At 48.3% G+C, this 25248-nt stretch overlaps 1 protein-coding gene across 4 annotated transcripts in view; it reads left to right on the top strand.

Moving 5' to 3' along the window:
• LOC125403063 (rho GTPase-activating protein 10) overlaps positions 1 to 20794 on the top strand; it is a 256951-nt gene extending 236157 nt beyond the window's left edge. For 2 of the 4 annotated variants that reach the window (XM_085682153.2, XM_048438227.3), the window contains 3 exons: positions 12022 to 12174; positions 13554 to 13645; positions 20096 to 20794. In XM_085682153.2, coding sequence (XP_085538279.1) covers positions 12022 to 12174; positions 13554 to 13645; positions 20096 to 20184 — 334 coding nt within the window. In that variant the 3' untranslated portion in view covers positions 20185 to 20794. The remainder of the gene's footprint in view (positions 1 to 12021; positions 12175 to 13553; positions 13646 to 20095) is intronic. The other 2 variants (XM_085682154.2, XM_048438228.3) reach the window with 1 other exon arrangement.
• Positions 20795 to 25248: the final 4454 nt, after the last annotated feature.

The following is a 25248-nucleotide window of genomic DNA, read 5'->3' as shown; positions in this document are numbered from 1 at the left end:
AGAACTAGCTCTGATCCAGGTCCTGACGAATGGAGCTGCATGTGACCACACAGGACCCCATTGCAGTGTAATACAAAAATGCCTTACCTTCGGCCACTGGAAGGCAGATTGGCAGGAAAACCCACAGCAGCTGTGATTCTTACCTGGGTGGTGTGCAAGTGCAGCCATGGCCTCTGGCAGGTGCAACACGATGCAGCAGAATTAGATTTCCTGGTTTTCTGCTGATGTGTCTGACTTGTGGGCATTATTCACTGAAGTCAATCAATCCAAAGCTATTACTTACCTGTACGCCTGTGAGGTGATGGGTGACTTCATTGCCAATGAAGAGTTGCTGGCTCAGACTCCTCAGAGGACATGACATCATAGGTCAGGGCATTTCAGATGTCCCAAAGTCATTTCCCCCAGTAAACTGGTTTTCTCTAAACAGGTTTTCTTCTATTATAATTGATGGGACCAGATCCTTGACAAGTAACCCTTTTAGGTCCCTGCACAGAAAAACTCTGAGAATTACCAGGTCTTACACTCTGCTTTCCCACTAGCTCGCTAACAGAAAGACACGGCCTCCTATTCTGTTGAACTTCAGATGGTGGTGTCCCATGGTGGTTCTTTGCTGCCTAGGTCTGTTGGCATCTGCGGTGCCTCTCACTCTGGGCACTAGTAAGTCTCCAGGGCAGGGACTGCTTCCTGCATGCGGAGACACTTGGTTTTGGCTGTTGGGGACAGTAAAATATTCTCAAAACATTTTTAACTGTTGAGCCATCTCTTCAGCTCACCATTGAAAAATATTTTTATTCTTTTGAGAATTTCCTATAATGTAAATTGGTCATATATACCCCCTCCTCCACCTCCTGTCGGATCCACTCTCATTCCTACCCACCCAACATTACGTCCTCCTAAGACAAACAAACAAGAAGCCATCAAGTCTACTTGTGTGTATGGCCATCCACTGTGTGGTTGACTGAATATGGCCTACAGCAATCTGACCCTCCTTATCCTAGCAGCTGTATGTTGCCAATAGTTCAGGTAAGGGTGGGACTTCATGCCCACCTCGCCCCTCTATGCCGGCATTTGTCTTGGTGAGGCCTTATATATGATGCCACAGTTGTGGGAGTTCATCTCCCAGCTGCCCTGTTGTGTCAGAGGACACTGTTCTCACACCCTGTGACCTCCGAGCCTGGGAGGGGCAGTTTGCTACAGGTCTTATTTGGGCTGAACGTCCCACAGTTCCTATTCTCTGCACGTTAACTAGCTGTGGGTTCAGCCTACAATTTTTATTATTAAGGAAATAATAAGATTTTTTTCATTTTTATTCTTAATGAAATAATTAACTTCCTTTAAATTGGGCAAATAGGGGTTTCTCAGAGACAGCTACATGGCATTTCAAATTCCTTGACTTTTGGCCAGGACTGTATTTCATCAAAGTGAACAACTTTGTTGGTGATATCAAAATACTCCTTAGGTATGACATGTGGTTTAATATACCACAATAATCCACAAATGATGTATATGAAGTTCATAAAAAAGAATCGGTTAGCAGATTGCTGAAAAATTGGCACAACCACAGAAGCTACCAAAGTCCCAGGCAGATTTTGTCCTCGCCATATTATATATTATTATATATATTATATTATTATATATATTATATATTATGGTGCCATAATATATTTTCCATTGTGTTATGGTCATTGTTTAAAAAGAAAATAGATTTCTTTTTCACATTTGATTCTTGGTCACAGTTAAACCACTCATTGCTTTAGTAAGAAGGGCAAGGATGTTTATAGATTTAGAAAGATGCCAGGGGAGAGGGATAGTCCTCTTAGACATTGGATTGCCCATTTCAAGAAATTCAGAGGCTGGGCAGTGGTGGCGCACACCTTTAATCCTAGCACTCGGGATATCTGTGAGTTCGAGGCTAGCCTGGTCTACAGAGGGGGTTCTAGGATAGCCAGGGCTACACAGAAAAAATTTGTCTCAAAAAACAAAACTAAAAGAAAAACAAAAAGATGTTCAGCATCTTTTTTGTCTAGTGAGGAGATTGTTGCTTTGTTAAACACAGCAGATTATCTGCGTTTGTCCCTTCCTTGGGCCTGATGATTGCAAAAGAGCAGCATCCATAATCTTTTTCTAAGGAGTGTGTAGCTTGTCTCCCATTAGTTTAGTGAAGCTCCTGAAGCTAATCCCAGGGCCCTCATATGTGGCCATCAGTCACCTGTGAATGTCTATCCACGGCCCTTTGCGAGTGTTTTAGATAAGTGCATTGTGTGTGACTCTTACGTATACCTAACTCACATCTCTCTGCAGTTCTGCCACTTCACACTCTAAAGCTTGGTGAACTTTATTTTTAAATCAGAATGTTGATAATCCATACAGCTTTAAATCCCCATGGTAGAAAATAAGGACACATATTTAAATTTTGTAGTAGCATTTCTACTGTTTAAGACTCCAAAGAATTAATAAATCTTACATTAAATCTTGTTTGACTTTGATTTTCCTTTGAATTTCATTGTTTTTTGTTGGCTAAGAAAAAAAATTTTTGATGCCATTGTTGGATTGTTGTTATTTCCTGCCTGTGGGTTGGTTGGCTATGACTCCAGAGTAAATAGTGCTGAGGCTCATTGGCCTCCTCTATCAGCGGGGATACAGCTTCGCCTGGAAAAGCATGGATTCCAGTTGTATAGACTTTGTCCCCTTTCTTCTTCTTCCAAAGGTCTTAGGAAAGATTACGTAGCTTATTCAAGCAAACTGAGCTTTACAAAATTATCCATAAAAGGCAAGGGAGAACACCTGCCCCCTACAGTGGCAAGCTTTCAGGACAACATTTACTAAGCCCAGGGACTGCTCTCCTGGGAGGTCTAGGCAGCCACCTGCTGGGAGTCTACTAACCCTGTGAACCTAGTATGATCTTCTTACACTTGGCCCCAGGTTCCTGTTGTGTTGGTTTCATAGTCTGCCCACAAGCATCTTGGGGAGATGACCTCTGGCCTCTGAGCAGCTCTGGGTCCTGACTTTTGGTTGTATTGTTCAGCAGTCCCAGCCTTGATGTTTGGGAATCTCTGCGAAACGTCATGTGTCACATGACCAAGGCCTGGGACCCTCCGAGTTCCAGCCTCACCTCCTAGTTATTTGGTACAGTTGTCAGAGTAAGGTCGGTGAGTAAGCACAGGGTGGTTACTATGTGTCCCCAGCTGTGCACAACCTCCTGCCGCCTGCAGGTGGCTGCTATTTTCTACACAGGAGTTGAGCTGGTGGAAGTATTCTCATCAAGGACTCTATTGGGCTGCAACCCCCAGCTTCTAATGGTCTGCAGTGTTCTGCAATGAAGCTTCTGTTCCTTTCTGTTCTGCTGGTAATCTCGTTTACCCCTCAGACTGATTGCTCAGTGATCATTTGGAAGGAAGGAAATGGGATCATTCTCTAAGATCTGGTCAGAGATGTAACTCCAAAACAGTTCTCTTATGGTGAAACCAAGTGTGCTAGCTCTGGGAATGAACTTTGTATGAGTCCATGTGAGGGGATGGTTGTGGCCTTTCTTGTTAAAGGAGGATGTTCATGAGGGGTGCCCAGCATCCTCCAGCCTGAGAACCGTGTTAAATGTGACGACTGGATTTCATCTTCTCTGAAGCCTCCCATGCCCTCCCCACTTCTCTGCCTACCTGCTGCAGGATGAACAAGTTACTGTGTTTCCAGCTGGCTTTGATAATTGGCCACCACCCTTCTTCAAGAGAACCAATGGGAAATAGCTGTGCTATAGAAAGCGCTAGGTGTTTACAGGTCAGATCCAGGTTCCAGCCTTGCGCTCAGCACTGGGCCCCACTCCAGTCTCTGTAGAGCCGTGGTTCTTAGTGTTCCTAATGCTGCAACCCCAACCATAAAATTATTTCATTGCACTTAACTGTAATTTTGATACTGTTATGAACTATAATGTAAATATCTGATATGTGACCCCTGTGAAAGGGTCATTAGATTTCCCCCAAAGGGGTCATGACCTGTGGGATTGAGGACCACCACTGTAGAGGGAGAAGCAGGAAGGGGATGTCTCTCAAACCTGGGGAGTCTGTGGTCTTTCATCTATTTCTCCCCTCGTGAAACAGACTCAGGTGATCCAGTCAATCCAGGGTGAGTGGCTGTGGCCTGAGGCCAGCTGACCCTGTAGATAAGTTTCATTGAGACACAGGCATATCTGGTCCTTCCCTCATGATCTGTCTGGGCTGCCTTTTCTTCTCAGTGATGGCAGAATTGAGTCAGAAAAGACTGTGGCCTGCAAGGTCCTTTCTGGAAGAAGTCAAATGAATCTCATTGGTAAAGAAGTATTTCTTGAAGGCCCATTTTCAGAGCAGTTTATCACCTTATGGACCACGTTGTCCGACGGGTGCTGTGGGTTACCACCACATGGGTATAACCTTGGACATCTTTTCTTGCCTTTGAACCAAGCAGAAGTTTTCATCTGGGTTTTGGATGCTTAGGTGTGTGACTGTAATTAAGTGTCTGTCTGTGTTTTTCATAACCAAAGATTAAGTTTTTGTCTTGGATTAGTTTAGCATGTACAGAAAAGTTATAAAAACAGAACAAGACCTTCACTGGCTCTCCTCTCTTGCATACACCCTACGGAACTCTGATACCTTTGGTAAAAAATGAAATTTACGTTTATACTGCATGGTTATTGGCTTTTGGTGAGGAAAGTGCACAGCTTTACCAGAAGGGAGGTCCGGTCCAGAAACACAGCAGTGTGTGTTACTGTTTCTACAGGGCCCATCTTGGTTGTGTGCTTCCCACCTGTTACCTCAGCCTGTTAACTGCCCGCCTCTCTGTTTTTGCTGAGGATGTCAGATCCCATGGCTGACTCGGGCACAAATGAATGCAACCATGGGGATATGCAGCCATGCTGGGGTATGCGGCCATGCTGGGGTATGCAGCCCATGCTGGGGTATATGGCCATGCTGGGGTATGCGGCCATGCTGGGGTATGCAGCCCATGCTGGGGTATGCGCCCATGCTGGGGAATGTGGCCATGCTGGGGTATGCGGCCATGCTGGGGTATGCAGCCCATGCTGGGGTATGTGGCCATGCGGGGGTATGCAGCCTTGTGTTTCCATCCTGTTCCTAAGGAGGCGACACCACACACATGTCTATGGCCAGCAAACATCAGCACTAGTCCTGGAATCCAGGTCTGCCTGAGGAGCGACCAGTGTCATGCATTTGGCCTGTATGTGATTATGATCTCTTGTAGTTGTCCTTGTCCTTAGCCCATGGTCTGCCTCCTGAGTCCTCTGAACTCACATCATGGACCCTTCCTCCGCTGTTTTATTTACACTCAGGAGTCCTCAGAGCCCGCCCCCACAGTGACACACTTCCTCCAGCAAAGCTACACCTCCTAATAGTGCCATTTGCTTTGGGGGGGGGTCATCTTCTTTCAAGCCTCCACGTTCCTGTCAGACTGCCCCTGCCCCTGCGTGACCCCACAGATCCTGGTGACCTCATCAGGGTCATCTGCTCTCCACTCTTGAGTCCTGGATGTGAACTCGGAGAGAAATCGCGAGCTTGCTCTGTTGTCACCCGCTGAACTTTATTTTAGGAAGAGATTTCTCAGCATCTGCACAGTTATAGTATTTTATTCTGTCTTTATTAGCATTCCAAACACGTGGCCAGGACAGACAGCTCTACAAGGCTTATTAGGCTGTGCATTTCCCAGATTGGCGAGAGATCATTTCACTAACATGTGAGCTTCTGCTCAAATGAGGTTCCTGTGTAGACTTTCAATTCGATTCCAATAATATATAGTCAAGTACCTGTAAACGTGGAGGACCTAGTCATTTCTAATAAGTGGTCATTTGTTGACACTGTTGTCCCTACTGTACTGCTTTTGTTTTAAATTGCCCCTGTGTTCCACACCCTGGAACTGATCTTCTGTTGCCAGCGGTATTCAAAGCTGACCCATCTGCTCTGCTGCAGAAATGCTGTGGGGTTTCCCGGGGACCCTTGAAAGTCCAAAGGCTCCAGCCCCGTTTTCCCTCTCAGAGATGTTTGTGCTCTTCTGACACGGGAACCTGGTGGCATGCAGAAGGTGCAGACTACAGGAACCTGCTGGCATGCAGAAAGTGCAGCCTACGGGAACCTGAAGGCATGCAGAAAGTACAGCCTACAAGAGCCTATTGAAAGTGCAGTCTCTGATGCTGAGGTCAGTTGGGCCGGGTTGGAATCATGAGCAACCTGCTAACTTGTTACACTTTACAAATATGAGCTCTGAAAGTAGATGTGTTGGGATCCAGAACCATTTTGTTTTGTTTTGTCACTGAGAAAATCTCTAGGATCTTTGCCTGATGTGCAAGCCTGTTTTTCCAAAGTAAGAATATCTATTCTTCCTATACCAGAGTTGATTCTTCCTATACAAGACTGTTTCCTTGTCACTAAGACTGACACACACACACACACACACACACACACACACACACACACACACTCTATCTGTCTATCCATCCATTCATCCATTCATCCATCCTTATCCTGTCTCCTGCCTTTCTCCCCGCCTCCATCACCACACCCACCCACTCATGGAAACTTCAGCTGCCTCAGGAACGACCACACAGATGTTCACTGTGTGCATTTTCAGGAATACGCTTCTGATTTAGCAATTTGAAATCTCCATGTGTTCTTAGTGAAGCCCTTGTATTTCCTTGTCCCGTTTGCTTGAAAAGGGAAGTTTCCCTCAAAGGAGGATGATGGTAGTGGTTCTTCCTTCCTCTACAGGAGAAGATGCAGTACGTGTGTTAACTGGGAAGTAGTTCTCTATAATTTACTCCTGTTTTGGTAAATGTGGTTTAGCTTTTCAGGAGGCTGTCTTTTTTTTTTTCCCCCAGACCACAATGTTGCTTTCAAGAAACTTGTGGAACTCAGGTATTTCATGTGGTGGTTCAGCAGCTCCTCACTGCAGAGGGCTAGTGGTCTGTGTTTGCCCAGGGTAGCAGTGGGAAGAAGGGCGCAAAGCTTCCAGGTTTATAGCTGAAAGAACATTCTAGGACACACCAACTTTTTATTCTGATGTCACCAATCCATTTTGCTATTTAGCCCAGAGACTCTTAGCTGGGTTCTTATGTGAACTAAAAAATACCCAAAGATGATCAGGGTAACCATTTCTACAGCTTCCCAAAGACAACATGGCCAACACTGTGGAGGGAGTGAAATGCTCTTGTACTTGCACACTATTAAATTTGCCTGCAGGCTGTACGTGTTCCGCCCAAGGATACGGACTCCCAGCCCAGAGCCACTGGCAGTAGTCAGAGCATGGGTATTGTCTTGTCCCACTTTCCCAGTGTGATCATGAGGGGTGCCTGGCGGTCACTGTGTGGGTAGCATAGGAAAGAATTCAGGTCATCTTATTTGGTCATCCATGAGTCTTATTTGATAGATGAAGGCCACTCTTTTCTTCAGAGAGACACAGTTTTTATTGTCTCCAAGCCCATCTTCCCCACAGATATTTTCAAAAACAGTCCAAAACCATGGTGTCCAGAAGATTGGATGTGCAGAGGCGTAAAGAAGCCCAGAGACGGGTTGGGGTCAGAGATGGCTAGTTCATTGGGTACGTGGAGGGCTCGGGCTTAGGTGGGAGGCCGCTGTGGCTGCCATCCCATAGAACCCACTAGCTCTCCCTCTGGATATGTTACTTGTACACATTAAGGTTTCATTGTGACAGTTCTATAATACACAAGATGTGCTTCAGCCATGTATATCTTATCTCTGTTTCTCACACCGTCTCCCTTTTGCCATTTTCCATCCCTACCCCCAACAGCCCCCTACATTTTAATTTCCTGTCCTTTGATTTCTTTTTCTTCAAAATGTTTTAAAGAAGGGAAAGAGAATAACAGAAATTTTCTTGGAAGATTATTTTCCTCTACTGTTTTTGGAGGGAAAGTAGGATGTTTGAAAAAATAAATTATTCAAATTTTAAGCCATATTACAAAAAAAAAAAAAACCAGCCACATTCTGGGTCTATGCTTTTAGGAGGGTGGTCCTCTGAAAAGCCCGACAAGCTGCCTTTGCGGACAGCTGTGGATCCTTCCCCTGCTCCTGGGCCTGCTGTGTCCTGCTGTGGTAGCTGATTGTGTTGATTTGCCCATTTGTTGCCTTATTCCTCTCTTCTGAGAGGACAGGATTCCAGCGTTTCTTCAGCCCAAGTGGCCTCAGCACTTTCTTTCAAACCATATTCTGCCATGCAGCTCTCCTCCCTGCAGGGCTCCTGGTTCTCCGGGAGACAGGATCTTTCCCAGACACTGCTTCTAGACTTGCATTTCTAGACTCCCACAGAAGTCTGTGTTTGTGGAAGTTCAAATGAGAGTGACCTGCATATACTTGAATGTGTGGTTCCCAGTTGGTAGCTGTTTAGGAAGGATTAGGAGGCGTGGCCTGGTCGCAGGAGGCTTGTCACTGGGGGTGGATTTGAGGTTTCAGAAGCCCATACACATCAGTCTCATTCTGTGTTCCTCCATCTTGTAAATCAGATATGAGCTCCTAGCTTCTGCTGCAGCTCTATGGCTATCTGCAGCCAAACTCCCCACCATGGTGGTCATGGACTCAGCCTCGGAAACTGGCAGCTAGCCTCCAAGTAGACGTTTCCTTTTGTACTTTGCTGTGGTCATGGCGTCCCTTCACAGCCGTAGATCAGTGACTCATTCAGTGCCCGCGTGTGTGTCGTGGGCTGGAGAAACCCTGAACACAGATACAGAGACTGAAGTTGGAGTGAGTTAGCTCTCCTGGTGACCTGGCTACCATGAGATGTTATAGCACACAGATGCTGAACAAGCACAAGAAAATACAGAAAACAGGACACCTTTGAGAAGCGGACCCAAGCGTGAGTTTCAGATTCGGGACGAGCTAGGCTAAGGTGCAGGCCCGCCCCTTCCTTGTCTGTCACTGCAGCGGCCCTCACTTTCCCCTTCACACGCACAGGACACTATGTAGATAACAGCCCCACAGTTTGTGACTTGACTGTAGGGCCCGTGCTGCAGTCATGGCGCTGGTCTTCACCTGTGGCTGTCCCCCTCCTTTGCCAATGGGTGGCACCCGTTCACCACCTCTGTCTAGGCAGATGGGGTGGTGCAGCCTCTCATCTCAGCCACCGCTGCACACCACTCCAGGGACATTGAATAATTGCTGTGAGATTACATGGCAATTGTTGGCTGACTGCGGCCTTAAATTCTCCGTGAGACCCTCACTGACCCGCGCTTCTCCCTTCCTGATTAGTAAGACACCATTAGAGGTTCGTTTTCTTCTAAGAATTTAGTGTCTTTTGTAGCAAGATGGTTCAGCTCACTAAGATTTATAAGTGTCTTGGCGTAGAGTGAAGCAGGTTTTTTGACTCCCCAAGTGGGCAGGTACAAGTTTTGTAAATAAGTTCTCTTAGAATAATATGTCTAGCGAAGCCAGTTATTAAGCATCTTTCGAGGCAGTAATGGAGCGTATGTTGGAGTTGGTGTCTAAAGTGTGTTTGCTTTGTAGCTTCCCATGGGTTCAGAATGTGGTGGAGGCTGTGCATGCCCGGCATCTTACCAGACTGATCTTGCTGTAAAGACAAGAGAAATAGCTGACAGCATCGTAAAGCTGCTACTCCCAGCCTGCCCTCCTGTTTACTGTGGTCACCCCTGACCTTTCCTGCAGACTGAAAACAGGGAGCCTGACGGAGCTGTGAGGCCGGAGTTAGCACGGACAGGGAGGTTGTGGGCAGTGGAAAGCAGCGCCTCTTCTCAGGAGTGGCATAGGGCAGGTAGACTGCTCTCACTGAGTGGGACAGAGGGCTGGGACAGTGTTCTCACAGTGAAGGGAGAGTCGACAAAGGGCAGCGGGGAGCGTATGGAAGGGAAGTGGGCAGAAGGAGTTCTGATGTAGAAGAGTGTGAGGCCATGCCTCAGTGTGGAAGGACAAGCGAGCAACTGGCTGAAACTGGTTTGAGCTGAGGGGGATGGCTGTGGTGAAGAGCATTGTCAAGGTGAACATACGTGTGCTGGAAATAACGTGCGTGCATGCGTGTGTGTAGTGTGTGTAGTGGGGGGGGCGTGCACAGGCACCACAGAGAGATGGACAGGTGAGCAGGAGCGTAAGCTCATTGTAGGGGCGGGTGGTTAGTTGGCTCTTTTTAAGTTTTGTGGCCATACTTAGTGGTGTAGGCTTTTAACTCTAGGACTTGAGATGCAGAGGCCTAGTAAATCTCTAATTTCTAGGTCAGCCAGGGATGCAGGAACCCTATATTGGGGTGGGGGGGAGAATAAGAAGTAGGAGGAGGAGGAAGAAGAAAAAGAAAAGGAAAGAAAAAAAAGACTTTATATACCATAGCTGCAAGTCTCCAGATCTGAGGTAATTGAGGAGTAATCCACACTGATTATATATTCAAGGACCCACACTGATTAAATTTTTATTAACGTGACATAGGCCAGGTCCACCTGAGAAGCGGAGCCTCAGCTGAGAATAGCCCCATCAGATTCACCTGTGGGCAAGTCCCTGGGCAATTTCCTGATAAGTGACTTTTGTGGGAGGACGCAGCTCACTGTGGGCGGTGTCAGCACTGGTCAGATGGTCCTGGGTTGTGTAAAAGGCAAGCCAGTGAGCTGTTGGGAGCAAGCCAGTGAGCTGTGGGGAGCAAGCCAGTGAGCTGTGTTCATTCCCCTGTTGCCTCTGCCTCAGCTCCTGCCTCAGTTCCTGCCCTAACACCCTTGATAACAGACCCCCCACACACACACATTGTTTTTGTTGTGGTGTTTGTTATGGTGGTGGAAACAAGCTAGGATAAGCGCCATCCAGGAGTCTGCTAACTGACCTCTTTTCGAGATTTTATTGATTTTATTTTTAATGCGTGTGGATGTTTTGCCTGCATGTATGTCTGCACCGCATGTGTGCCTGGGGAGACTAGAAGAGGGTGTTGTTTCCCCAGTTAGGGAGTGACAATTGATTATGAGCCACCATGTGGATGCTGGGAATTGAACCCAGGTCCTCTGGAAGAACAGCCAGTGCTCTTAACCTCTGAGCCATCTCTTTAAATTTTAAATTTTAAGGTTGACTCAAACACCAAAGACTGATTGTAGTTCATTGATTTCTCCTTTGCACTCTAGTCGTTTGCTCTTTTTGAGGAATCTTGATTGTTAGTAGCAAAGTTTTCCAAGTTTTCACATATAAATACCAGCAGAAGGACCTTTCTACTTCAAAGTGCTATGTGTTGGTCTCTGTCAGCTGCAGGCCGTGTGCGTGGTGTTTCAGTTTGTGTGACTTTCCCTATAAGTAGAAATGAGTTAGAGCACGTTCCCGACACACATGTTCCCGACACACACGTTCTCAACACACACGTTCCCGACACACAGAGTCTCCACCTAGGAAGCTGTGGAATGGATATGCACTCAGTACAAATAGGTTTTGCCTTCTCATCTTCCCTGGCCATAGGTGAATAGCAGTGAATGACAGCCCCAGGCAGGGTGTGATCCCTCAGGTGTGTGTGCACGCGCTCACTATGCTGCTAAGAGCCTAGATGCAGTCTCAGTTTACAGTATTCCCAGCTCCGGGGGCTTTCTCAGAAGCTAAGCCCATTCTCGCCCAGGAGCACCGGCCTCTGAGAAGTCCCTGTCACTACTTCGAGCGTTAGTTTTCTAATTAACTAACTGATTGGCTTAGATACATCTTGGGAAGGAAAGGGTTTATTCCAGATTCAGCTGTATTCAGCATGGAATGGAAGTCAGGACAGAAACTCAAAGCAGGAACCTGAAGGCAGGAAGTGAAGCAAAGCCAGGTGGGTGGAAACCAGCCAGGACACTGGTGATGACTGTAAGCTAGACAGGGTCAGACTCCCCACAGACAGAAGCTCAGTGAAGTGTCTCAAGTTTGAGATGTGGCTCCTTCTGGAGTGACTGGTGTTATAATCCTGGGATGATACAGACAGGACTCTATCCCTGATGGTATGAAGACACATGGATGCTGGCATCCTGGCCATTGGATTTGGACTGTTATCAGTGTTTGTGGTATTAATCCTGTCCTTCACCTGTATCCTTAGGCCAAGCCAGCCCCAGCCATCTATGGTGCAGTGGCTAAATCTGCAGTCTCCAACCACACCAAGCTCCAACGCAGCCGGTACACCTCCTTCAACAAGGATGTCCCCTTTCCCCCTCTCTCCTGCTGCCTCCATTGTAGACAAGCTGCCTGAATGGTACGTGGTTTGGAGTGTGCTGTGGAACTAGGTGTGTTACAAAGAAGGGCTTTGACAGCTCTGTTAGAGAATGCCTGCCTGCCCTTTGGCATTGATGACTAAGCCCCCATTCGGGCTGGGCCCCGTCTCAGAAGCAGGTACAGAAGGGTTGGTACTGTGGAAAGTGGCTTCAGGACCCCTTGGCATTGATAATGGAGTCCCCATCAGGGCTGGGCCGCATCTCAGAAGCAGGTGCAATAGTTACATCTGACCTACACTCATCTTCCTGTATGTTTGAAGTCATCTGTAGATAAATTTTAATATCTAATGATGTAAATACTGTGCAAACCTTTACCACACCGTTTTATTTAGGAAGGGCATGAGAGGAAAGCCTGGATGTGATGCACAATACAGATGCATGTTTTCTTTTTCTTTCTTTTTGGAAATACTTTCAGTCAGGGAGTGGTTGAATCTATAGAAATGGAACATGTTGGCTATGCATGGCCAATTGCAGGTTCTTGAGAATAATTTGTAGTGGACGAGCCTTATTGGAACCTACTCTGTCCTTTTGGTCCTTCTTATTTATTTATGAAGTTAGGTGCTTTGGTAGAATTTTTATTTGCAGACGTAAAGCACATTCTTTGTTGAAAAGAAAGGCAGAGCGGACGCTGGCAATGTTACCTTCTCTGGGCATCTTATGACCAGTTTGCAGAAGACAGTAACGAGTCAGTCTGCCTGGGCCTCGGCTGGCATAGTTCTTACCATCAGGGACTTCTGTCTCCAGGAAGATATGGAATTTCTTTCTTCCTTCCTTGACTCAGATCTGGCCAAGTATGGCTTCCATCATTCCCTGTTGTGCATGCCTCCCAGAAGGGCTCAGAACATGTTCTTACAAGTTAGGAAAGGCTGAGCCTTGTGTGCCTTTGGGGGGACAGATGGCCTAAATAAAGAAGACCCAAACATGGATGGCAGCTCCTCCCAGTGTGCTGTGAGAACTGTAGGCATCACACAGGGACACGCCGGGAGCCAGCTTAATGCCTGTGTGCCTCTTTCCTGCACTTGGCTAGTGCAGGACTGACATAGTCAGTGGTAACCATTGCAGTGTGCAGCTACAATGCTGAGCACTGGAGTGGGACATGCCACCAGGCAATGGGGGGAGTCTGGTGAAGTGGCTCACTGACAGCTTCCCAGGGAGGCTTCCATGGAAAAGTTTGTAGCGGAAATCCATCATCTACTTGAAAGTCAAGTGCCGCATCTCGGCCTGATGTTCATGTCCCTGTCATCTCTTCAGAATATACTACCCCACTGTTGGGGTGTAAATGAGAATTGGGAAACGTGGAGGGGGCTGTGAGAATTCTGTCTGCAGTTTTTCATTCAAGCCTTCTGTGTTCTCTCTGCAGCGTTATCAATCGCAAGGCCCGCGCAGTGTACCCATGTGAGGCAGAACACAGCTCGGAATTGTCCTTTGAAATAGGAGCCATTTTTGAGGATGGTAAGTGCTGGCAAGAGTTTTGTGGTGGAGGCATCTTTACTATCTGCGCATAGAGTGCCAGCCACTGTTGGTGGCCATGCTTGCACTGGTCTGCAGAGGTGACTTCGCGAACTCCAGACCTGTTGGTGCTAGCTCTGAAATGCTTGGTCTTCCAGTGAGGAGCTGGGAATCCAGACACTGACTTCTCCCTGTGCTGCTCTCAGGCTTCGCGGTCTCCTGCCAGCTGGAACAGTGTGTGCATCTTTAGACTTTGCATTTTAAATAAGGGTGTGGATTTTAGCTGAATGTTTAATATTCATACACAGACATTTAGGAGCTATGCCTGTTTTAATATTTCACAAATTTCTCTTCTGGTTCAGTGACTATATTTTCCTCCCTTGCTCTTGATTTCTTCCCTCCCTAGTCACACTCATTATGGAATTCATTGGTTGCTGTGGAAACAGTGATGTTGAGTGTGGGTGGAGCTCCCCAAAAGAGTTTCTAGGAAGCAGGGGAAACCTTGGATGCTAGGATGGAATGTCTGATTAGCCAGAATGTTTGGAGTTTACAGAACATATCGCCTTAGCGCACTGTGGTAGTCAGAAGTGCAACATTTGGTGAGGATTGCTGTATAGAAAGCAAGTTGCTTCATTTAGAATAGATTCTGTGTGTGGTGTGTGCTCCTGGAGCCAGATTCCTGATAATATCAGAAAACAACAGCAGTGCCCTGGCACAGTACCACGGCACGTGCACACACATGATGTAGGTGGGCCTTCTGTCTATGTGTTATTTTCATTGGTTAATAAAGAGACTGCCTTGGCCCTTTGATAGGACAGAAAATTAAGTAGGCGGAGTAAACAGAACAGAATGCTGGGAAGAGGGCAATGGGGCAGACGCCATGGAGCCAGCCACCAGGTCAGACATGCTGAATCTTTCCCGGTAAGCCACCACCTCGTGGTGCTACACAGATTATTAGAAATAGGTTAATCAAGATGTGAGAGTTAGCCAGTAATTAACTCTCTACAGATAATGGGCCAGGCATTTAAATGTATTTAAATGAATACAATTTGTGTGTTGTTATTTCCGGGGCTAAGCTAGCCATGCGGGAGCCGTGTGGGACGAAAAGCAGGCCTGCCCGCAGCTCCTCACTACACACACAGTCATCAGAGAGCGTGACCACATGGCTGTCCTGACACGTTTTGGAACAATGCACAGCAGGAGGTACACGGTAGTAATGAAATTGTGATATCACCTAAGTGTGTGTAGGAGCCTCCGCGGTTTCTCGCATAGTTCTGCTGGCGAGAGAACTACTACCATGAGGGGGTCTGTAAGGATGCCCCCGACTGTGAATGAGAAGCAGAATGTCTGGCTAAGTCCATCACGCACTGACTTACCTGCGGAGACTGAAACGCTATTCAGGGTATGAAATATGTCTGCTGAGCATTCCGAGCTGAAGACTTGGGTCTTTGCCTGGTGTCCTTGTGGGGTGAGAAACGGTCACAGGTCCAGGCCACACGTAACTCTAGCTCTTTGCATTTCTTTTATGAGAACAATTTTTCAGAACTTACTCCTGGGTTTAACTGCCTTTACATCTCTTTGGCCAAAATTGGGTCAAATATTCTCTCTAAAGTTGGCACTCTGAGGACATAGGTCAATGAGAACCACATTGGGTACATAACACTTCCTGTGGGCAGATAGCCATGAGACCTGTGTCTCTCTATGCTAAATCTGGATCTTCTGGTATAGATGGAGGACAGAAGAAAGGCCAGGAAGTAGACAACCCTACCACCAAAGTCGCTTGATGACTTTTTAAAAAAGTGTCATAAAATGTGTATATACACATACATATATGTACATAGAGATGAGCATTCCTAACACACACCCTGACACCCAGACACGCACACATACACACACCCTGACACACACACACACACACACCCTGACACACACACACACACACACACACACACACACACACACACGGGCTAACAGCAGGTTGCAGTACCTTTCCCCTTCAGTGGAAACTATGTGTTCTGTGTATCAGGTTTCTCATCCTAGTCTGCAAGTATGTATCAGGGTGATACAGTGAGCTTCAGAAGGCTGAGCTCTGAATACTGTAGACACTTGGGACATGCTGATGCCTCTGTGCCCTATAGGGCCCTTTACAGTGTGCTACAGATATGGTTACATCTAGCTAGGTTATGTCTCCCTTGGGCATGGTGGCCAGCTCTGCCTGGCATGCTCACTGGACACCCAGGGCATCTTAGTAGTTCCTTAGCCCCTTCCCCAAGGCCGTGCATTCCATAAAAAGGTCTGCTCTGATGCTGGCACTCTCCCTCCAGCATGTAGATGTGGATCTTCCATGAGCCCTGCGTCTTCCCGGTGCCTCCCCAGCGCCCCATTGCGGAGCACATGAGCTCAGTGGAAAGTTTGCACAGTTGGCACAGCCGACCTGCTGCTCTTCAGGGGCAGGTCCAAAAGGGCATAGGAAGTTGGAGCCCTTAAGTAGGGTACAGCCCTACCATATAGATAAATACTATATAAACAATATTATATGCACTTTTATCTTCAGTGAATAGTTGATCTCTCAACTTGTTAAAAGCAGGTGTTTGCTCAGAATTTGTCAGAACAGTAGTGGGGTGTTTCTGACAACCAGCATGAAATGAGACAGTTAGGCAGGTCATGGAACCTTCTTGGAGCCAGCCAGCATTCCAAGTAGCCACTATTCACAGCTCAACCTGCAGTAGTGTCTCCAGGAACACTCTCTTGCTGAAGTCTAGCAATCACAAGGATCGTACAGTGTAATACATTTCCGTAGTGTACGCAAGGACAGAACCCAGTTTATGATAGTTAGTGGTCTGATACGACCCCAGGGTTTCACTATTCATAGAATCCCGACGGTGTGCGAAAGGGGAAGGGGAAGTATGCCGTTCTCTAACAGCTCTTTCTCCTCTGTGGACCTAGGTTATGAATTCCAGTCCTTGGCTGAAGATGCGTTTCTGTAGCTCTGGGAGATTTCTCTCGTGCTCTGCCAGGAAGGGCTATGCTCGCTTATGTGGTCTCGGGGCAGCCAGTGTTCTTTTAAAAGCTAGAGGAAACGTCCCCCACAAATACACTTGTTGATATCTCTGCTAGTCAGGTATGAAGCATGGTTTCCACTGAGTTTGCCCACAGGACCATAGGGCCCATGAGCACAGGCTTTGTGGGAACTAGCCCACACTTTGTGCTGAGGCCAGCAGCCCCATTGGGCCCAGTGTGCTGGTTAGATTCCACACGTAGAGGCAGCGTCTCTATTGTTTAGGCAGCAGGTATGGACCAGATTAATCCTTAAAAGGCTCTAGGAATTAAACTTTTAAGGTTTCAAGTACATAGATTAAACCTTGAAATGCTGTTTGGCATCCTCTGGGAGGCTGATGGTATGTGGATATCATCACCCAGCAGGGCCTTTCAGATGTGTTCCTAACATGGGAATCTCAGAACGCTGTTCAGTGCCAGATGTGGACATGCAATGTGATGCTGGCTAAACTCAGAAATAAGCAAGTTGGGATATCAACTTGTGGAACAAAAGTATTTTGGTTAAAGCTTTGGAAGGAGACTGAGAAATGTGACGTTTGAACCCATGGTCTCCCTGAAGAGGGAAGTGTGTTAGGTGGAAGACAGAGGGGAATCCTCAGACACAGCTTGCATGGGGCCAGTGTTGTGCTTCCTAGGCTGAGGCTGAGTTCCTAGTATTTTCTTATGCAGAAGCCTCAGTATTTTAAATGTTTGCTACAGTGTATAGTTTACCCTGGGCTGGCTTGGAAAGGCCCAAGACCTGATTCTGTGATGGATGTGGCTTTATAGAAAGCATTGGTGCTGGTTCTGCAGTCTGCGTCCTGGACGGTCAATAGTGGGGTAGTAAAGTGCAGTGATAAACCACTTCACACACGGTCCAGTGCAGTGATAAACCACTTCACACACGGTCCAGTGCAGTGATAAACCACTTCACACACGGTCCAGCGCTGGAAGGGAGAGACAGAAGGAATCATCATTAGTGAGGTTGTAGAGAAAACAGGGGCCCTTGTGCAGTTGGGAACCGGATCAGGATGATAGGTGTGTGGAAGACAGTACTGTGGCTACCTAAAACATGAGTAGTGGTAGCCGGGCGGTGGTGGCACACACCTTTAATCCCAGCACTTGGGAGGCAGAGGCAGGCAGATCTCTGTTGAGTTCAAGGCCAGCCTGGTTTACAAGAGCTAGTCCTGGGACAGGCTCCAAAGCTACAGAGAAACCCTGTCTCGACAAACAAACAAACAACAACAACAATAAAACATGAGTAATGGAATCTGGTGTGACCAGCAATCCAGTTCTGAGAATGTACTCACAATGAGGAAGACAGGGAGTTTCGCATGTGCATACCGATGTTGATAGCATCCATGCTCATGAGGAGCCCGCAGGTGGAAAGAACTCAGTGCCCAAGAGCAGATACGTGGACAAACAAAATGTGTGTACTTACATGGGACTGTAAGAAAGCTGTTTACAGGAAGGCTGACCCGTGGGTGTTATTGAACCTGAAGATATCCTCATTGCAATAAGCCAATCCCAAAGGGACAAATGGATGGTTCCATTTATGGAGCATCCAGACTCTTAGACAGAAGGATAGATGTCACCAGTAGAGAACGAGAGGAGATGGAGCCACTGTGTCTCCTGCCATAAAGATGGAAGCACAGCTGCCTTGCCACCCAGCATTTAGTTTCCAGCGCAGGAGACCCTTTGGGATCTTCTGCCAGCTCCTTCTGACAGCCAGAGCAGCTGCAGTGTGGTGCCTGCCAACGCTAGCCCTGCCCTGAGGTGGTGAAGGGATTAAAGAATGAACAGATCTTCTGAAGTTGTCACGGTTGAGCCTTGGCAAGCCCTGGTACCTCAGCTTGAGTTTACACTGTTCCAGGGCACCATAATGCAGCAGGTGGCACATTCTGGGGAGCAGCTTGGTGCTGAGTCCAGTCCTTTCTCCATATACTGGTGGCATTGCCAGTGTACTGTATGAATGATGCCTTTAAACATAGTGCCCTAGTAACACGCATAGGGTAAAGGGGATAAAGTAAACTGGTGCCTGCTGGTTCACCTTGAAAGCACACCTTAAATTCATTCGCTCATCTATTGCACAAATGATGGTGTGAGACACCGAGTCAGGTGCCAGGGAGCATGAGTTCTCATACGTATGTGCTGTGCTTTCAGTTGCAGCCTCAAATAGGAGTCTCGGTCTCTCCTGGCCTCTTAGGCACACGGAATGTGTACATGTGAGGCCCCTTATCTGGTCTGGAATCGGGGCAAAGCCTCCACTGAAGTGTGAATCTGTCCTGCCCAGGCATGGTTGGGGTGTATTCAGGACCTAGGGAGCAACCATGGAGAAGCCTAGAGCTGTTTGGCAGATGGAAGAAAGTATCAGAAGGCTGGGTGACGCAGAGAGCAGAGTGCACAGCACCTCGTTCAAGGGGAAAAGCAAATGGTGACCTCATTGGAAAGGAGTTAGAATTGAACCACCAGTGTTCTCCACACATGAGTGGGTCGTGAACTGCTCGATTGCAGCCGGCAGTCACAAAGCAGTAGAAGAAAGAGAGCAGCATGCACGGGAGAAACACCCCTTCACGGGATGGCGCAGCGTGTATACCTACACTCGGTCTTTAGTATAAGATAATTCCATTGGTTGTGATCCAAAGCTGCGTTTCAGAGCTGGTTTCTGGGTGGTTTTGTGGACAAGTACTGCCCCTCCTCACAAGGCATGCGGCTACTGCCCCTGGCTGTAATTGGTGCTTCAGTTTGGGTCCCTTGATACCAAAACGCTAGTGTCCTGGCTTGAGCCCTCTGTCTTTCGATATCTAGTCTGACCCTTGTCATGCGACTATCACAAGCATGCATTGACACTTGGAGTGCGCTGGGCACGGTGCTCAGCTGTGTAAGGTCCAGGCCTGCCAGCAGGAGCTCCCCGTCCAGTGTAGGAGTGAGATCAGCGTCCGACTGTACCTGTGGTGCCTGGGAAGGTTGGAGCAGAACTCGCTGAAGGAGAAACCGTCCTGAATCTGCAGTGGAAGAGCTAGCTACTTCTGAAAGAAGAGGGAAAGGTTCTGGGCAGGAAGTACTGTAGGTACTAAGGCCGTGCAGCCCCAGTTGGTAAACCGGTTGATAGGGTATGGGGTTCGAGGCACTGCTGGACTGGTGTGGGAAGAGCCCCGGGTGCACTGGATCAGTAAGCTTGATTTTGAAATGAAGCGGGGAAAAGTGAGCTCTGCTCTGTGTTCTCTGGTGTTTATTGAGCACCTTGGTGCACAGTGAACTAGAAGAAGCAAGACTGAAAGCTGGGGGACTAGATGGGTGAGCTTTGTGCCTACCAACCCTGGGCAGAAGTCATCAGTAGCCCCGTGGCAGCATGGTGAGTGTCGGGGACAAGCATCAGGAGCATGCTTGTAAAAAATGGTCTGTGTTCTTTTTCAGTTCAGACCTCAAGGGAACCTGGTTGGCTAGAAGGGACCCTGAACGGCAAGAGAGGGCTGATTCCACAGAATTACGTCAAACTGCTGTAGCTCCTGGCCTCAGGAGGGCTCCCGCTGATCCTGGCACCCATGCACTAGCCTGGGACAGCACCCAAATGCCACCGTCACGCTCAGGAACTGCAGATCACCATGGGCACTCCAGGGCTGAGGACAGGATGGAACTTGCACCCAGGACTGGGCAGACGTGAGCGTAAGGAGAGCAAGACCAGCATTGGAAGAGTGGATTCTTATCTGTCAGGCACCGGGTCTTGCAATTGTTAAATTCTGCAGCCTGTGAAGCAGGGGGGGCAGGCCCCATGGGTGACATCACTGCCAGGCATGGAAGGCTCCCACTCTCCATGCACTCACTGTTGGGGTTTTGTGGGAACTGTGCTGTTCTCACATTGTGTGTCCAAGGCACATGTGGCCTTGTGAGTGCAGGGGAGTCAGTCCCATCCTGGAGGGAAGCAAAGAGAAACTTTCAAGCCCATGTCTTCCTGTCTGCCTCTCCTGGCTCCCAGAGCCTGCTCACTGGCAGCTGCACCAAGCTCATATGTGTGCTTACCATGACCTTTCCATGTGTTCACCTGGGTGCTGTTTCTCCCATGCAAACTTGTTGCCACAAGGCCCCTCTGTAAATGAAATAAAATATTATTTACTATTTGGTGTGTCTGGCCTACTGTGTGTGGGGGATGCATTCCCTCATTGATGATTCATGGTTTGACAGTTCGATGAGCAGACCATAGGAACTTTGTTATTTGTAGTAGGAAGAGGGTATTCCTTTCTGAGATCAAATCCCAGGGTTGGGAGCTCCGGTCTCCTGTATAGACCTTTTCCCCGAGACACGGGGATGGGAACTGGTCTGCGGTACTGTTGCCCACACTGACGGCCAGTTCTCCTGGCTGGCTTCTTTGGACAGATCTCTCTCAAACCACTCAATATGGCCTTGCCTCTCAAACCTCAGCTTGAATTTCCCCATGTTGATGAAGGCAGGCTTTGGGAAGGGTGGACTGACAGCTGTCCTAGCATGGGATGCCCTGCTCTTCCCCATTCCGCTTGGTCCCAAGTCTAGGTCCAGGCATGACCAAGGCCTGTGGGGAAGAATGGGCGGAAGCCATACAGGAGGCTCAGGGTTCATGGCCTTGGGATCGTGAGGCTAGTTCTGTATCAGATGGGGGCTGCAGGAGGTGGGGTGCTGACATCTAGCCCACACAAGGTTCCTGAACCTTCCTGAATTTTCTCCTAAGGGTTTATCTAAAGAAGGGTATTGGATTTTCTCCTAGACTGATGTTGGAGCCTCCTGCTCTGCCAGCTAGCAGCGTTGGACTCACCTCAGGTGGGTCATGTGTAAGGGCATCAAGTTTATCTGGAATTTCTTCCAAAGGGCCATGTGTTACAGGTCTTGTTCCCAGTTCGTATCACTGTTTGAAGGAAAGTTTGCAAAGGGAGTCTTGTGGGAGATCTTAGGTCATTGGGATGTGCCTGTCAGGGTTTATGGGACACAGTTTCCTTTCCCATGTGTGTGTTTGGTTGTTTGGTGAACACAGGCTTCTTGTCATGTTCTGCCACAGGTCCAACGCTCATCCATCATGAAGTGCCACCTCCAAGACCGTGAGCCAAAATAAAAAGAAAGTGAGGACCATTTCCTTACCATCTAAGTTAAAATACCAAACCACGGGTCCTGTGGGAAGAACCGCGGCTACTGGGGAGCCCAGGGCTTCACTGTAGTAACTCTTGAGCTTGAGTGGCCAGCCTGGCCCCGGAGGAAGGGTCAGAGCCGTCGGCGCCCTGTGTTTTGAACTGTCGTTTCCTGGTGGACAGCTGTGGTGGCTCAGCATGGGAGACTCCTGCCCGTGCTCCTCACTGGGGTCCAAAGTGGGCACTAGACACAACTTACTGTAGCAAGACTTGATTTGCTTGCTGACTTGAGGATTTACCTGCTAAGAATGGGGTGTACTCCCTTCCCTGCGCCTTAGCCTTTGATTATGTCCGACTGTCTCTAGTCTCCTAATAGAGGAAGGAAAGCATGAAGTTCCCGGGCATTCATGGAAGCAAGGCGTGTGTGCAGCGGTGGGGGCTTCTGGTCCCTTTGTCAACAGTCGCCTGCACCTTGGTTGTCAGTGCCCTCCCAGTGCCATGGGCCCCAGAGTGGTGTGGCTGAGCAGGCTACCTGTGGCCCCAGAGCTGTAGGCCTGGGTTTATCTCGGGGAAACAGGAGATGCATTCCTCCCAGAGCCAGAGGAAAGTCCAGGGTGTTTCTGTCAGCATATGGCCCGGGAGCAACCTGGCCCAACCTGCCATCACCACAGGACAGAGCAGAGAGCTTAGCCCTAGGCAGAACCCGAGCTTTTCAGAGCAATGGGCGCAGGGGTGTGTGGTTACACCCGGTGATCACTTCCATCTCCTGAGAACAGGTGGGTTTGGGTAGGTGGGTGTGGCTAGTCCTGGGAGCGTCTCCAGGAGGCTGGCTGCTGGCACATGCACTTCACTCTGGACTTGGCACCGACTGCATCTCTCACCTCCAGAGCATCAGCCATACCACTAGGACTAGATCTTCAGCCTTTGTTCGAACAGAGGCCCTGCATGCTCTTCATGCACGGGTGTCCACCTGGGTAATGGAGAGATCCGGTGCCACTGGGACTTTTAGTGACCGAATCCCGTGATGCGCGTGCTCACGTGGTGCGCATGCTCAACAGGAAGTGGAGAGTAGGTGGCAGAGGTTCTCCGGCGGCTGCGCATCTCTTAGCCACTGTCCTAATTCGGATCTTGTGAGTCTGTGAAAGTTCCATGTGTTGAAGGTGTGGTCCCCAGGTGAGGGCCCTGGTGGGAGGTGGTGGTGCCTATCAGACGCCCACGTATGCCCTAAAGCTCTTTCCGTGCTGGTTGTCATGGGGTGAAGAGCTTTACTTTGCTTTGTGCTCTGCTGCGATCTGCTGCGATCTCAGACCCTTCCACAGGCCCCAACCAGAGCTGAGTAGCCACAGACTGAGCCGTGGGAACTGTGGGCTTTAAGCCAACCTTCTCTTTTAAACGTTGATACTATCGAATTCTCTGCCAACAGGGACAGTGCTACCACACTCCTCTCTGCCCTGAGGCCTACAGCCCTTCCCAATGTCCCTCTGCCTCTAATCCTAGCTTGTGCTCATTCCCCACCCACCTCATGCAGAGTGCATTCTCCCCTCAGCTGCTCTCCAGTCTCTCAGAGCCAGCCTCTGCCTACTTCTTCCTCTGCCAGATGTTTCCATGACACCTTGAATCTTCCTCAGCCACCCAGCTTCTGCATTCCTCTCTGAGGATGTTACCTCTATGCCCACAAGTGTCATATCGGATGACTGTTGCCTCACTTTTCCTTGGCTCTGCTAAGCAGTGATTTACTGCTCCACATTTGGGGAACATAGCTTATTTTCCCAATGCTAAATGTCTGGCTAAAAGTATTTCAGTCCACCTGCTTGAATCTGTCTAAGCAAAGATGAGTGTGGTTGATGACTGTCCAGCAAGAGGCCTGCACATCGAGCTTGGGCAGTGGTGTGTGTGGGATGAAGACGGAGAGCTCAGTGCCACGTGCTGCTGTGTGAACTCCTTCCTTGGAAAGTTAGTGTCTATGAAAATGCTGCAAAGTGGATTGAGGGCAGCTTGCTGAGACCCAACTGAGTCTAGCTCGTGAGGGCATGAATAAGAATCCCCGAAGCCACAGAAATCGGTTTTGTTGAACTGGGAGAACTCGGAAGCCAGTCTTGGTAATGTACATTCTGCAGTGTCTGAACAGCCAAGGGTTGTAGTGATGTAGTCTTTCCCCTTACGGGAGCCAGACTCTTCTGGGTCTTCCAGTTTGACTGTGGCCTTGACCCTAGATCTCAGTCCATGGGACAGAAGCAAGTGTGAAGGACCAAGGCTTGGAAAACATTAGCCTTCTGCACCATGTCTCTGAGCTTTGCTGGGTGCTGAGCAGTTTTATGTAGCAAAGCTATCATAGTCTGAGCACAGATGCATGAACGAACCCCACACAGTCGAGTCTGGAATCAGCAGACTCCCTAGGCAGTTCACAGACTCTGGAGAGAGACTGGCGAACCATTGGACTGCTCTGCCATTGAGTAATTCTGCCCTGTGCTTCACTTGGCTTTGCACAACCTGGGGTCATGCCGCACGTCAGGGTCCTATCTCAATGCCTTCTGTTTAATGCTGCTTGGGAAACCACTGTTCTGTTTCCAGGAAAACTGCTGCACTAAGATTGGGTGGCAGGAGCTGAAAGTGTTAGATATACCTGTATCGTCTTCATCTGCAGACACCTGTGTCATCCATCAAACGGCATGCTAGTGCTTCTATGACCACACTTTGCTTTAGGTGCATTCGACATACACATGCAGTAATCCCCTTATTCTATATGTGCACACTGCACGGAGCTACTGCCGTGGCACACAGTAGTAGCTGGCTATCCTGGCTCTTCTCAGCTCGTGATTGCTAAAGGGGAACGGGATTCTCTCGGCCCAAGAGTTGCCTTGTGAAGTTCTTAAAAGCAAAATGAAGACACAGTTGGCCCAAGAAGAAGCTTTCTGAGCTCCGAAGGCCACCTGCTTCCTCAAGGGTGCTCATGGAAGGACCTCTTGGCAGACAAGATGGCTTTCATTTCAAATCTGAGGCCATGGAAGGCTCTGCTCCTTAATAGGTCAGATTTCTTAAAGTGTTTGCACGTAGATTTGCTTTCACTTACAGATGTTTTACCACTCACTCCATGACATACAACTTTTCTCCTGGGCTGTGGTTAGTGGCCACAGTGTGTTCTAGAATTTTATCTGTTTGCTTAAGCAATGTTAAACTTGTCTCTCACCCAGGCTTCTCTTTCTGAAAGCCCATCAACACTCACCCATTAATGACACATTGCTTTAATTTACCTATAAGGAAATGTTTCATATTTTAAAACGAACTGGTAATTGGATTTTTGTTTTCTATATTCATGAGTGTCAAGGGGGGAGATCCACAAAGAGTGGATAACCATCAGGTTTGCAGGTACCTGGAGGGAGAAAGCAAGGCCACACGGAGGAAGAACTCCAGCTACAGATGGCCTTGTGGTCTACTCAAGTGAGTCTCAAAGTGTGGTGGATTGTAACATGAGGGGCC

The sequence above is a fragment of the Myodes glareolus genome, chromosome 22 (genome assembly GCF_982192425.1).
Source record: "Myodes glareolus chromosome 22, mMyoGla1.1, whole genome shotgun sequence".
NCBI lineage: Eukaryota > Metazoa > Chordata > Mammalia > Rodentia > Cricetidae > Myodes > Myodes glareolus.
This window is presented reverse-complemented; position numbering and strand designations above follow the sequence as displayed.